Source organism: Galeopterus variegatus, unplaced genomic scaffold (assembly GCF_000696425.1).
Source record: "Galeopterus variegatus unplaced genomic scaffold, G_variegatus-3.0.2 Scaffold921, whole genome shotgun sequence".
Lineage (NCBI taxonomy): Eukaryota > Metazoa > Chordata > Mammalia > Dermoptera > Cynocephalidae > Galeopterus > Galeopterus variegatus.
Window position 1 is genome coordinate 267478 of NW_007727032.1, and position 11810 is coordinate 279287.

General features: G+C 45.0%; 1 protein-coding gene across 1 annotated transcript in view; it reads right to left on the bottom strand.

Moving 5' to 3' along the window:
• The window catches only part of XYLT1 (xylosyltransferase I), a 215457-nt gene that overhangs the window by 1802 nt on the left and 201845 nt on the right, over positions 1-11810 (bottom strand). Inside the window, exon 10 of the mRNA XM_008573422.1 lies at positions 3783-4116. Within this exon, the coding sequence (XP_008571644.1) occupies positions 3783-4116 (334 nt within the window). The remainder of the gene's footprint in view (positions 1-3782; positions 4117-11810) is intronic.

Consider the following 11810-nt stretch of genomic DNA (forward strand, 5'->3'; position numbering starts at 1 on the left):
AAGGCATTTATGGTTAGAGACAGATCTGGGGTTAAATCCAGCACTAGCTGACTCCAAAGCCAGCGTTTGGCATATTGATACTCTGCTGCAGAGTCATCCACCAGCTGGAAGCTGAAGCAATGTTTCTGTTTCTGTTTTTTCATGTGGGGGCCAGTCTTTCAAAGACTTGCTTTCTCCATCTGTAAAGTGGGGACACTCACCCTGACATCAATTAGACCCACAAGACTGAGAATAGGCTTAAACAGAAGTTCATGTGCTTTGTAAATGGTAATGTATACACGAGAGGGGCTTAAAGGTGGGGAAGCAGAAAGTGCAGGAGTTGGGGTCAAGGAAAAAAGCTAGATGCTTCTATTTGGAAGAAGTTCCCATGTATTGTTTGTTTTATTGCTAAATATATTTGGGGAAAAAAAAAGACTGGTCATTGGTGAGTTGTGTTTTACCAGATCGGGTTTTGCTACAGCCAAGATAGGTAGGTTTGGAAGAAATTTCCCTATGTGACCATGCAGTGTTCAGAAGACAATGCTTCCTGTTTGTTTGACAGTGGCTGTCACCACCAATGGCAACCAGGAGAGCCTGGATAATTAGCAGGTTATCTTCTTCTAATATGGGTGGTACTGAGTGTGGAAGAAGGAGGAAGAAAGACCATATGCCTGCCCTTCTAAAAGTAATGAGAAAACTAGCTGAATTAAAAATATGCCTTGGCTAACACAGACAAGAACATCATTCCTTTACTACCCAATGGTCCAGGAAGCTGAGGCTGGGCTCTATGGTTTGGAGGGGAACAGGCAGGAAGGAGGAGAGGAGTGTGCATTGAGTATATATTCTATCTTGCTGTGATTTAGCCAAGCATCTCTCTTTTGTGGTGGTTAGGAACTACCGTGTGTATAAATCTGGTCCTAGCCCAGCTCTCTCTCACGTCAGCAGCCAGGGTGGGCAGTGCCTGCACCATGACCCAGGAGAACAGATCCTGCCGTTTTCGGTGCAAGTCCTACTTTCTCTACGAGAGCCTCTCAGTGCCTCCGTCCTGCAGAGATAAAAAGCTGGGGAGTAGGGAGATGCCCAAACTGGCAAAAGGCAGGGCGAAAGGAGCAGTTAATGAACACTGGAACACTGGGAAACCAAATATTGTGGTGGATGCAAAAAACTCTTATGAAAAATGAGGTTGTTGTGGGAAATGCTACACTGTATCAGCTCGCAGTGCTTGCCTCTGTAATTAAATTTTCCTCAATTCCACCTCATCAGATTTCTTGAGATTACCAGGGATGCATCAATAGCAAATTACTCTCGATGAATCATTTTACAAATTGCCTGGCTCCCACATTCGTGTTCCGTGTCATTGGAACATCGTTAACAAATACAATTACCGATGACAGGAGGCTGCTCCCAGTGGGGTACAATGACCCCTGGGACATCCTGGGCATGGTAAGAAAAGCTCTGCCTTCTTTGGAAACTCCAAAAGAAAACACTGGAAAAATCGGTACCCGGGCTACTTTACTGGGGTTGGGGTGGATTCAGGACCACTCCTTTGTTCTGTCCAACAGGTGTCACAGATACAACGAGGAAGCTACTATTTCCATTCCTCCATGACTGGCTTTGGAATCCCTAGGGATATGGGACACTTGGGGGTCCTAAGTGGGTGGGCTCTGGCTTGGCTCGCCCAAGAGGGGTGATCTTTTGCCTGATTCATAGAGGGTGGAGGAACATGCTCCTATCCCAAGAAAACACGAGGTCTCTGTCTTTCTGCTTGCTCAGTACAAAGACTTAGCAGAAGCTGACAGAGCTCACTTCAAGATGCCCTTTTGTAGGACTCCAGGCACCCCCTCCTCACATCTGTGTCCCCCTCCTCTTGAGTCATTAGCTAAATGGCACCCAGCCCAAAACTCTTTTTAGCTAACAGGGGCAGTAAAGTGTTTCTGGCATCTGGGTGTGTGACCTGTTAGATGGAGATGAATAATCCCAAATACTGAGAGACTCGGAAATCCTGTCCATTGGAGTCTGTCTTATGGATGTACCTGCATGGTCACATACAATTTTATGTGTAAGAATCCTTCTTGCAGCATTGTCTGTAACAACAACATCATCAGTAACAACAGAAGCTTATGTGTGGAATATGATGCAGCTGGTAGCTTTATATATACTGACTTAGAAAGTGATCAAAGCAAATTTCAGCACAAAACGTATGAATCCATTTTTAAAAAACAAAGTTTTTATGATTTGTGATGTGTGTGATGTTTATGCTTTAAAAGCATCTAAAAGGACACACACCAAACAGTGGTTACTCCTGGAAGTAGGATTTGATCAGGGAGAAAGACATTGATAAAAGAAGGTGGGAATGGGAAGCAGAAACATAAAATAAACCCTTTGAATGGAAATAAAAGGCAGGCGTGTTAGGAGTCTGCTGTCCATGCCCAGTGGAAACAACTGTCTTGGATTTCATGTTAGTAATTGCCTCACAGCTTTCTACCAAAACACAAATCCTGAAATAGTACATTGTTGGCTTTGCCTGTTTTTGAACTTTAAATAAACACATCCTAATTACGACCTTTTTCTGTGATATTTCCCCCTTAATGTTATGCTTTAGAGACTCATCCAAGCCATGACACGGGACTGTGATTTGTGGATGTTTTACTGCTACATAGTACTCCACTGCATGACTAGACCACAGATTGCTTATCCATTCGAATGGTGGGCGTTTGGACTGTTTCTGGTTTTGTGTTATTATGAGTAATTTTCACGTCAATATTTCTGTACATGTGGCTAGGGCCTATACCTAAGGATGGAATTTCCATGTGGTAGCATATGTGTATGTTCAGCTTTGCTAGGAGGATGCTAAACCATTTTCCAAAAAAAATCTTATCAATTTACCTTCCCACTAGTGCTGGATGAATGTCCGCTATTCTCCAGCCTTACCAACATATGACATCATCTAGCCTTCCACATTTCCCAGTATGGTTGGTGTGAAGTGGAACTTCTTTTAGCTCTTAATTTGCATTTCTCTTATTATTAATGAGGCTGAGCTTTTTTTATACGTGTGTGGGCCATTCATGCTCTCTCTCCTATTTTTTTTTTGTTTCCCCCTCTCTGTTACCATAGGGTTTGGAAATCTTTTTTGCAAAGGGCCAGATAGTAAATATCTCTGGTTCTGTGGGCCATGGTAGTCTCTGTCACAACTATTCAACTTTGCAGCCTCAAAGCAGAAATAGACAAGCATGTAAGTGAATGGGCACGACTGTGTTCTAATAAAACTTTATTTACAAAATCAGGCAGTGGGTCAGATTAGGCTTGTGGCCTGTAGTTTGCCAACCTCTGATTTATAAGATTTCTTTATATATTTTGAACATGAGTACTTTTTAAAATATGGGTAGCAAATATCTTCCACTAGTATGTGCTTCATCTTTTCACCTAGTGTATATTTTTGATGAACAGATTCCTATTTTAGTTATTTTCTTTTAAACAGTAAACAAGATTTGCTGAAACTCAATATCTGCCTGAGTTTATTTCCCATCTCGTCTTAACTATGATCAAGCCTTCTGGAAGTCCAATGGGAGCATATCTACTCAATCGGCATCTAATATATAGACAGATGACATCACCTCAGTGTGCACGTAGATCAGGTGGTTCTCTGGGACAAATGAGCAGGAAAAAATACAGCAAGCAAGAAGCGCTGTTCTGCAAGGCAGCTACATGCATGATATCTGAGCAGGATTGTCTGCCAAGGCCAAGGACCCACGAGGACCCTGGGGATGGACTCTTTCCCCCACAGAGATACTGGGAGTACTCACCTGGTTTGATGGGCTGCCTGTTGGAGAAGGTCAGAGGTGTGACAAGGAATTTGGTCTCTGCAACTGACACCCAGTGGTGAAGAATTTTCACTGTCCAGACCCCAGGCCTCAGGGGCAAGTTCAAAGGGGGCTTGTAGTGAGTGAATTCAGCAGTGGACTCAATGAGGATGTCGTAGGTGGCTGCAATGATGTTGACAGGATCTACCCAAATGACGGTCACGGTCACATTGGGCCCCTTCCCCCATTTCTGCATACCCACTGGCTCATCCATGGGCCCCAGGAGACCCCCAAAGTTGCGAAACAGCCGCTCCTTGGCATCCCAGTCAGTGCCGACCTGAAACAAAAGAATGATTCCTGAAACAAGGGTGCTACATCCCAGAAAGGCCTGGGATCCTGCTTGTTAGGTTTCATTTATCCATTTTACAGATGAGGAAACGGAGGCCCATATTAAATCACCTGTTCAAGGTTGCACAGCTAGTAAGCAGAAGACTTGGGATTTGGACTCAGTCTGGGGGATCACAAAGCCTGTGGTCCTTTCACTAAACCACTGGGCCTCCTGTGTCCGGTACACAGTGTGCATTTTGAAAAGAATAATATGCACTAAATGAATGAATGAATGTCCACTTGCAGGCCATTCCAAGGAAACATACACCCTGCCAATCAACAGGTACACCTGGTTTCTGCTTTGGTCCTTGGTTTTCCAAATGACACACCTCCATTTCATTTAATTGTTCTGAACAAGAATGGAGATCAGGTTTTAGAGCTGCCCTATCATAAGCTAAGAAAAAGGAGAGGGCCTCTCTTGCCTATCATTTGCAGTAGTTCAAGTGGCTTTCCTAGGAAGACAGATTTGGCTTCCCCAAAACATTCGGATCTGGGCCCTAGGGATGGAAGGCATGTGCGAGCCCTCTGTCCTGCCTGCCAGCTGGGTGTGTGTGTGGTTTTGACCCACAGGGATCTGTTCTTTGCTTCCCTGCTTCCACTTTTGCCCTCTGCAATGTATTCTCTACCCAGGAGGCAGAAAGACCTTGTAAAATGTCCTCACTGCTCAAGCCCTGTGGCTTCCTCCTGCCCTCGATGTCCTTCCTAGCCCCCCCACCCCAGGCCCCACGAGGCCTTGCCTGCCCCCGACCCCTGCAAGACCATCTCCCTGTCCTCTTCCATGCTAGCCTTGTTCCCACCCTCAAACCTATCAGGCTCGTTTCCACCTGAGGGTTCCCTGTACCATTTGTCCTGCCTGGAATCTGTGAGGTCTCCTCACAGAGTCCTTACCTGATTGTCCTAAATCTAAAATGGCCCTTCGGTCACTCTCTGTCCCTCCTTGCTGCTGTATTTCCTTTCTACCAGAGGCGATAAGCACTATCTGGGAGCTACCTGTTGATGTATTTATTCCTTATCTCCTCTTGCTGTCATAGAAGCTCTCTGTTAACAGAGGCCGGGCCTGCTCACTTCTCTGCTCTTGGTGCCTAATACTTGCTTAGCACACAGTAGATGCTCAAGCAATGTTTGTCAAATGAATGAGTGACTGACTTAAACAATAAGTGAATTGACTACGTAGATCCCTGACACTGAGTTTGGTTGCTATTTCAAGTCAAATTAGATGAGGAGTCTTTTGGTTTGAAAAAAAATTCTGAAATCTCCCCCAGGGGGATTCATATAGTGATTTTCAAAAATAATTTAAAAAGTTTTTTAAATTTGTCAATGTACAATATAGTTGATTTTCATGTCATATAGCAATTTTTGAAGACACAGCACGTGGGCATGTTGGTAGCAGCTAATGAGCCAAAAGAAGGTTTGCCCTGCCTCTGTGGTCTCGCCATACCCAGCATCTCTAATGTCTGCATGTGTGTGAAGGTGATGATGTAGGTGTGGGAATATATATCTACACTCTGAGCAGATTTCATATTGCAGTGCAAACGGGAGCTGATTTATTTTCTCATTCTTGCCACGAGTTACTATGTTCATTCTTAACCCAGGATGCAGGGCTCCCCGGCTGATATTTACCGAGGGCTTACAGTGTGCCAGGCATGATGTTAAGTGCTTGGATACATCAGTTCATTTAATATTCCCAACTCCATGGAGGGGAGACCCTTGTCATTATCCTCATTTTATAGATGAGGAAACTGAGGCTCAGAGATGTTAGCTAACTTGCTATGGGCAGAGGGGCACAGCAAGCATGGGAACTCAGGAAGTCTGATCCCAGAGTCTGCGTTCTTATCCACTAAGCTACACAAGTGTATATTGCCTCCCATTCACTCATTCACTCACTCACTAACTCATTCAGTCATTCATCCAACACACAGAACACTGCCTATCAGGGGCGGCTGCCTTACACGCGCATGCACAGGCACACACCTTGCTTTGTATTTCCGTTGGACCAGAGACTAAAGCTTGGGACTGAGAAGTTAATGAGGGGCAAAGTGGTAGCTATGGCTCTGATGTTCTGCAGGGGCTGCCTTTCCCCAGAAACTTGTGAAGTCTTGGTATTTTCTACGACCCTGTGATCAGCAGGGACCTCCTGTTGCCTAGACAGTGACTGAACACAGTAGGAATTAAAAGGATACTATTCATTGAAGGAATAACGAATGAGTGAACAGGATTCAGAGTCTTGGAGATTTTTCTTTTCATGTCATATAGCAATTTTTGAAGACACAGCACGTGGGCATGTTGGTAGCAGCTAATGAGCCAAAAGAAGGTTTGCCCTGCCTCTGTGGTCTCGCCATACCCAGCATCTCTAATGTCTGCATGTGTGTGAAGGTGATGATGTAGGTGTGGGAATATATATCTACACTCTGAGCAGATTTCATATTGCAGTGCAAACGGGAGCTGATTTATTTTCTCATTCTTGCCACGAGTTACTATGTTCATTCTTAACCCAGGATGCAGGGCTCCCCGGCTGATATTTACCGAGGGCTTACAGTGTGCCAGGCATGATGTTAAGTGCTTGGATACATCAGTTCATTTAATATTCCCAACTCCATGGAGGGGAGACCCTTGTCATTATCCTCATTTTATAGATGAGGAAACTGAGGCTCAGAGATGTTAGCTAACTTGCTATGGGCAGAGGGGCACAGCCAGCATGGGAACTCAGGAAGTCTGATCCCAGAGTCTGCGTTCTTATCCACTAAGCTACACAAGTGTATATTGCCTCCCATTCACTCATTCACTCACTCACTAACTCATTCAGTCATTCATCCAACACACAGAACACTGCCTATCAGGGGCGGCTGCCTTACACGCGCATGCACAGGCACACACCTTGCTTTGTATTTCCGTTGGACCAGAGACTAAAGCTTGGGACTGAGAAGTTAATGAGGGGCAAAGTGGTAGCTATGGCTCTGATGTTCTGCAGGGGCTGCCTTTCCCCAGAAACTTGTGAAGTCTTGGTATTTTCTACGACCCTGTGATCAGCAGGGACCTCCTGTTGCCTAGACAGTGACTGAACACAGTAGGAATTAAAAGGATACTATTCATTGAAGGAATAACGAATGAGTGAACAGGATTCAGAGTCTTGGAGATTTTTCTAAATCTGATCCCTATTTTCCTACTGACAACCCCTGTCAGCTCCTCATTGTTTTTAAACCCAGTCTCTCACCCTGTCCTGAGAGACCTTTTCCTCCTGGCTCCGGCTTCGTCTCTATCCCCCTCCCTCTCCTTGTTCCAGGTCACGCTGTGTTACTCTCGGCACCTCCTGTGAAGGGCTCTCTCTTGCCTCCGATCTTGAGTCCATGCCTGGACCTCTCTTTGGCACAGTCTTCCTTTCCCCACCCTCCTTCTGGCCAGCATGAACTCATCATCCAGACTTTGGCCCACGCATCACCTCTACTTACCCTGGGTACAGGCACCACAGAGGAGCGTCTCTGAGCACTGACTATCACAGCTTTTAAATTTTTTTGGCACAGTATTGCATCTTTTAATTTATGTGTCTGTCTCCCTAGCTCCAGAACATCAACTCTATGGGAGCAGGGACTATATCTGGCTTGCTCGCCAACATATCACTAGTGCCTAAAATAGTGCTGAGCATATATTATACGTGCAATACATCTCCATCTTTATATTTCTATCTATCTATCTACTATCAATCAATCACATATGTGTCTTTTCTGTCTATCTAGCATCTATCTGTCTATCAAACTATCATCTACAGGCTGACTATACTTTATCTGAAATGCTTGGGACCGGAAGTGTTTCAGACTTTGTACTTTTTTGGATTCTGAAATATTTGCAACATACTCACCAGTTGAGCATGTCAAATCTGAAAATCTGAAATCCAAAATGCTCATTGGAGCATCGTGTGGGTGCTCAGAAAGTTTCAGATTTTGGAGCATTTTGGATTTCAGATTTTGGGATTTGGGATGCTCAACCTGTACCTATATATCCATCTACCGTTTCACTATCTATCAATCATCTATCTATTTATATGTATGTATTTATTTCTCATCTATATATCATCTGTATATTTCTCATATGTCTATCATCTATCTATATATTATTTCTCATCTATCAATCATCCATCTATCTCCATTTTTCATCTATCCATATATCTATGCCTCATCTATCGGCTATCAATCATCCATAATCTATCTTCTATCTATCTACCGATCCACCTGTCATCTATGTTTTTCTATCACCTATCTATCTTTATCTATCATCTTCCTGTCTATCATCTACCTATCTCTACGTTTCTCATCTGCCTATCAATCATCTGTCTGCATGTCTACCTATCAGTCTGCCATCTATCTATATACCTATTATCTATCTATAATCTATATATCTGTCTGTCTGTTGTCCATCTATCCATCCATCTACCTATCTATCACCCGTCTATCTTGAACTTGAACACATATTGAGTGAGTGGGGGCTGGGCACACAGAGTTCCCTATGCACCCAGGCCCTCCGCACAGTGGTTTCCAATAGATACTAACAAAATGAATACACAGTCGCAAAATTACTTTGGGATCATACTTAAGTTAGGGATGTTTGACCAGTTAGGGGCCTGTGGGGACTTTCCAGAACACTGTCCTTGGATCCTCCAAAGAAACGGGGATGAGCAGTTCTCTGAGATCAGAGTTCTAAAACCAAGATAACTCAGGTGGAGAGTTATGGAGCAGCTGACAAAAAACCTGGGTCTGTTTCTAAACTGAGGAGTGTGAGGAGAAAGTCAGGGGCAGCCCCCAAGCATGACAGGAGGTGGGGTGGCTTCAGATGGAACCCTGTTGCTGTCACATCCTCTGTGACCCCCAACCTCTTCTCACTGGGCCTCACTGTGGAAGTCTACAACCATTCACTGCAAAATGATCAACTACCCAAATTTGAATACACATTCAAGTTCAAGCTCTACATACAGCTCCCTAGCTTCTAACCCACCAAAGGCTTCCCACTGCACTTACAATACAATCTGAACATCTTTGCAGGGCCTGCAAGACCTCTGTCTCCTCTGAGACCCCTCTTCTACCAGCTTTCTTCTTACTCACTATACTCTGGCCACACTGGCCTTGCTGCTCCTTGAGTTCTCCCAGCTTCTTCCTGGAGTCTCAGGCCATTTGCATCTGATCTTTTCTCAGCTCAGATGTTCCAGATCTCCCCATGGCTGGCTCTTTTTCAGGTTTCAGATCTAAACTCACCTCCTTAGAAAATCCTTCCCAAATGACTCATCCTAACCAAGATAGTTCCCATCAACCTCCCAAGTCCTCAGTAATCATCTGAGTGATTGTTTCTCTATGACAGTTGTCATTCTCTGAACTATTTTTATTTATTTGCTCACTCATTGGCTGGCTGTCCCCTAGACTGCAATTCCATGACAGCAGGGGCCTGGTTTGTCTGGTTCGTGCTGTCCTTCCTGAATCTGGCACATCATCGGCACTTGGTGATGGCCTGCAGAAAGAATGAGCATCTCTTCTCTAAGTCAATAGCATGGGATTCCCATGGATTGGAGAATCTATCTGAGCTGTCAGACAACACAGGCCATCTGCTGTGAGCCGGGTACTATGAGACGCCTGAGATGGTGCTAACACTAAGGAGATTCTCAACAGCCCACGAAGTGGCTCTGTAGGTCCCCCCTTCATTTTTGTTCAGTTTTACACCTTTGCCATTAAAAATAATTAGGACTAGAAAAAAAATTCAAAATACAAGATTAGGACTCTCTGCATCGCATTCTGTTATTTCTGCCAGTGATCTTGGTGGTTCTCACACTGAGGGTACTAGACTTATGGTAAAAACTCTAACAAATCACTAGCCATGCAGTGGCCAACATCATTTGTTACTGCCAGAGGAGCCCAGTCACCCAACAGCAAGCTATTTCTGCCAGTGATCTTGGTGGTTCTCACACTGAGGGTACTAGACTTATGGTAAAAACTCTCACAAATCACTAGCCATGCAGTGGCCAACATCATTTGTTACTGCCAGAGGAGCCCAGTCACCCAACAGCAAGCTGACACACAGGGAGAGCCAAGACACCAGGCATCCATCTCTTTAATGGGACATTAATGTCTTCAATTGGCCGCTCAGTCCAACTGGGGCAGTCAAATTGCCCCGGATGCCTGTAGTTTATGGAGTGGGCTCCCCTGGCAGCTCAAATCCAGCCAACCCAGTAGGAACCTTAATTAAAAATGGTGGCTTAACAAGAAACTCTCACAGGTGCCTGTTTGACATGGGGACCCATTCAGTGGTGCACAGGTCAACCAGGGCAGGGCCATAGGGGGCTGGAGAAGAACTAGCAAGGAAAACATAAGCAGGTGAGACCCCTCTCCCCTCACCATACTCCCAGCCCCTCAAGATCCTCTATATTCTAAAATCAGACTCTTTATCCCTAACCCAGCAGCCAAGCTCATTGAAATGAATCATCTCCTTAGCTACTTGCTGACATGGGGCAGGAAGAAATCAGATGCTGGAGTGATGTGTGGGCAACACTTGCCAAGCTTGGTCATGTTTCCCCTTCCTTCCAGTATCACCCCCCATGTACATTTACTCCTTCATTCAACAATCACATTCAGTATCCACAAATGACATGTACTCTTCTAGGTGCTGGGGATACAGACGTGAACAAGGGAGATATAGTTCCAGCTCTCTTGTAGGCAACCAAATAGTAATCAGATAAATCAACAAGATGGTTTTAGATGGCAAATGCTAAGAAAAAGAACAAGAAAATAGGAATGTTTCATGTAGCTACTGTGGCATACGTGAGTGGCCAGGGAAGGCTTCTCTGAAGGTGCACCATTTGGATTTAGGTCAGAAAGACAAAAAAAAAAAAAAAAAAAAAGCCAGCTATGTGACAACCTAGGGAAAGCACTGTAGGCCGGGGGATCAACTCGAGGCAGGAACAAGCATGGCATGTTTGACACAGACACAAGAAGTGTAAGTGGGGAGGAGAGTGGCTCGGGACAGAGGCCAGATCATGTAGGGCTTTATGGGTCTGGAGGCAGGGCTGATGTTACAGGGTGGTACTGGGTAAATCCATCTCCCCTGCCAGAAAAATAACTAAAAGCTGATCCTGTATTGGGGAGGGGTAGACTGCATGCTATGGATCCATGCATCCAGGTATCAGTCCATCTGTCCATCCATTGACCCACCCATCCTTCAACCCATCCATCCATCCATCCATCCATCCATCCATCCATCCATCCATCCATCCATCCATCCATCCATCCATCCATCCATCCATCCATCCATCCATCCATCCATCCATCCATCCATCCATCCATCCATCCATCCATCCATCCATCCATCCATCCATCCATCCATCCATCCATCCATCCATCCATCCATCCATCCATCCATCCATCCATCCATCCATCCATCCATCCATCCATCCATCCATCCATCCATCCATCCATCCATCCATCCATCCATCCATCCATCCATCCATCCATCCATCCATCCATCCATCCATCCATCCATCCATCCATCCATCCATCCATCCATCCATCCATCCATCCATCCATCCATCCATCCATCCATCCATCCATCCATCCATCCATCCATCCATCCATCCATCCATCCATCCATCCATCCATCCATCCATCCATCCAT